The sequence below is a fragment of the Ziziphus jujuba genome, chromosome 11, assembly GCF_031755915.1.
Source record: "Ziziphus jujuba cultivar Dongzao chromosome 11, ASM3175591v1".
NCBI lineage: Eukaryota > Viridiplantae > Streptophyta > Magnoliopsida > Rosales > Rhamnaceae > Ziziphus > Ziziphus jujuba.
In genome coordinates this window covers 7,643,544-7,645,819 of record NC_083389.1, presented here as the reverse complement: position 1 = coordinate 7,645,819, position 2,276 = coordinate 7,643,544, and the positions used below count along the sequence as shown (strand labels likewise).

Below are 2,276 nucleotides of genomic sequence, written 5' to 3'. Positions count from 1 at the left end.
TGTTCATATATAAAAAAATATCAGCTTGTCCCTCTTATGAAAAAAAAAAAAAAAAGGTTTGTTATTTTCCACGTGTCAACAGCCGGCTAAGGCATATCGTGTATACAAAACTTATCCTCTCAGCTTATACAATTTCGTATTTTGCGGTTTTTTTTATTATTGTGTAAAAAATAATAAAATAGTAATAATTTATAATATTATTATTTATCCCGTTTTTCAAAAATAATTGATGGTATTTACCAAAGAAAAAAGGATAGAAAATAATGGACAATATTGGATCTTTCGGGAGAGCGAGAAATGCAGACAAAAAACACCCCATTGGCACGTTACCTGTCTTTTAGCACGTCAAGACACGTGTCCTGCTCACAACGCTAGAGCGGTTTATTGCTTCGCTGTATGAACAGAAATACCCAAAAAATTTAAAAAAATAAAATATATTGGGACGAACGGTGGATGGTCTTAGTAGAGATATTAAAAACCAGAATTTAGTTTTAGAAATTTCACAGGCTGTCCACCAATCACGTTCTCGTATATTAAATTCCTAAAAATCGAAAACTTAACCGGGAACCCTCTATAGCCAGTTGGTTAAGACTCGGAAGGTTCAATATAAAGTAAAGCTCGATTGGGAGAGAGAACTGCGAAGTGGAAACCTGTAGTAGCTTCCAGTAGAGACAACAGTAAAGCCTCGTTTTCTCTTTACACAGTCGTCCTCTCCGGTAATCTTATAAACTCACTATGCCGATCAGAAATATTGCCGTCGGTAGGCCCGAAGAGGCTACTCACCCAGATGCCTTGAAGGCGGCGTTGGCTGAGTTCATCTCCACGCTTATCTTCGTTTTCGCCGGCTCAGGCTCCGGTATAGCCTTCAACAAGCTCACCAATGACGGAGCCACTACCCCCGCCGGTCTCATCTCTGCCGCAATCGCTCACGCTTTTGCACTTTTCGTCGCCGTCTCCGTCGGTGCCAACATCTCCGGTGGACACGTCAACCCCGCTGTCACTTTCGGTGCTTTCGTCGGCGGTAACATCACTCTCCTACGTGGCATCCTCTACTGGATAGCCCAGCTTCTCGGATCCGTCGTCGCTGCTTTGCTTCTTAGGTTCGCTACCGGTGGCGAGGTAAGGATTGGTTCATTTTGAAATACAGTTATTGTGACGGTTACAATTTTATACCTAGCTAACGGAATTTTGACGGCTTTTTTTGATTTTTTAAATTGTTGTTTACAGACTGTTCCAGCTTTCGGTTTGTCTGGAATTGGAGTATGGAACGCAGTCGTTTTGGAGATCGTGATGACCTTCGGATTGGTGTACACAGTGTATGCCACAGCCATTGACCCAAAGAAGGGCAGTTTGGGAACAATCGCACCCATCGCTATCGGTTTCATCGTCGGTGCCAACATTTTGGCTGGCGGAGCCTTCGATGGAGCATCCATGAACCCGGCCGTGTCATTCGGACCCGCCGTTGTGAGCTGGAGCTGGGATAACCACTGGGTCTACTGGGTTGGGCCTCTGATTGGCGGTGGAATCGCTGGTCTTGTCTACGAGTTCTTCTTCATCAGCCACACCCACGAGCAACTCCCATCCACTGACTACTAGGATCCATGAACACGGTTTTTCTCTGATGTATTTATTTGTTGGAGGGTTCTGATCTCCTTCTTTCTTCCTTTTTTGTTATTTACTTTCTTTTGTGTTTAATCTGCACCGTTGATCCTTTGTTCATCAAATCATGATCATCATCATCATAAGTTGTTTTTACGTGGTTGGAGGGAGTTAGCCTCAGGTGGTGAAAAATTGATTTGTGTTTATGAAATCTGCTGCTTCTCCGGTTGTATTATGAGTATGATTATTATTCTAGTTAATTTTACTTTCTGTAACTTTTTAATTTCAAATGCTTTTCCGGGTTTTATGATCATTTATTATAAGTATTGCACGTATTTTGGCCACGTTTATTATGTTCAGAAAGGTTTTTAGGCATGCACGTCTCACTCACTGTTTTAGATATATATATCAACTTTCTTCTGTTTGCTTTACTGGCGACGTGCAAGTTGCCAGGGATTGATTTTGACCTCCCAATCGAGCATAAGTTGTCGTTTCTTGTATCGTTTAGGCAATAAATTTAGATTGGGCCTGTTGTTTTGGGCCGAACAAGTTTAGAGGCTCTAAAAAGGTCCAATAAAATCAATACCTTTTTGTTTAGTGTGTCATAGTGCACATCGGAGAAGGAATGTGGAATTATAAAAACTCTTTTAACAACTTTTGTAGTTTACACGTATATT

The 2,276-nt window shown here is 41.4% G+C and overlaps 1 protein-coding gene across 1 annotated transcript; it reads left to right on the top strand.

Moving 5' to 3' along the window:
* The first annotated feature begins 576 nt into the window (after positions 1-576).
* On the top strand, positions 577-1,869 carry LOC107431962 (aquaporin TIP1-1). The gene is made up of 2 exons (XM_016043003.4): positions 577-1,119; positions 1,228-1,869. Exons 1-2 carry the CDS (start codon positions 736-738, stop codon positions 1,594-1,596), a joined length of 753 nt encoding a protein of 250 aa, XP_015898489.1. The 5' UTR covers positions 577-735; the 3' UTR covers positions 1,597-1,869.
* Positions 1,870-2,276: the final 407 nt, after the last annotated feature.

Excerpts from the sequence above, each read along its gene's own strand:
- LOC107431962 (XM_016043003.4), top strand. The coding sequence starts at position 736 with ATGCCGATCAGAAATATTGCCGTCGGTAGGCCCGAAGAGGCTACTCAC. Across the intron at positions 1,120-1,227 it reads GGTTCGCTACCGGTGGCGAG|ACTGTTCCAGCTTTCGGTTT; the intron begins GTAAGGATTGGT and ends TGTTGTTTACAG.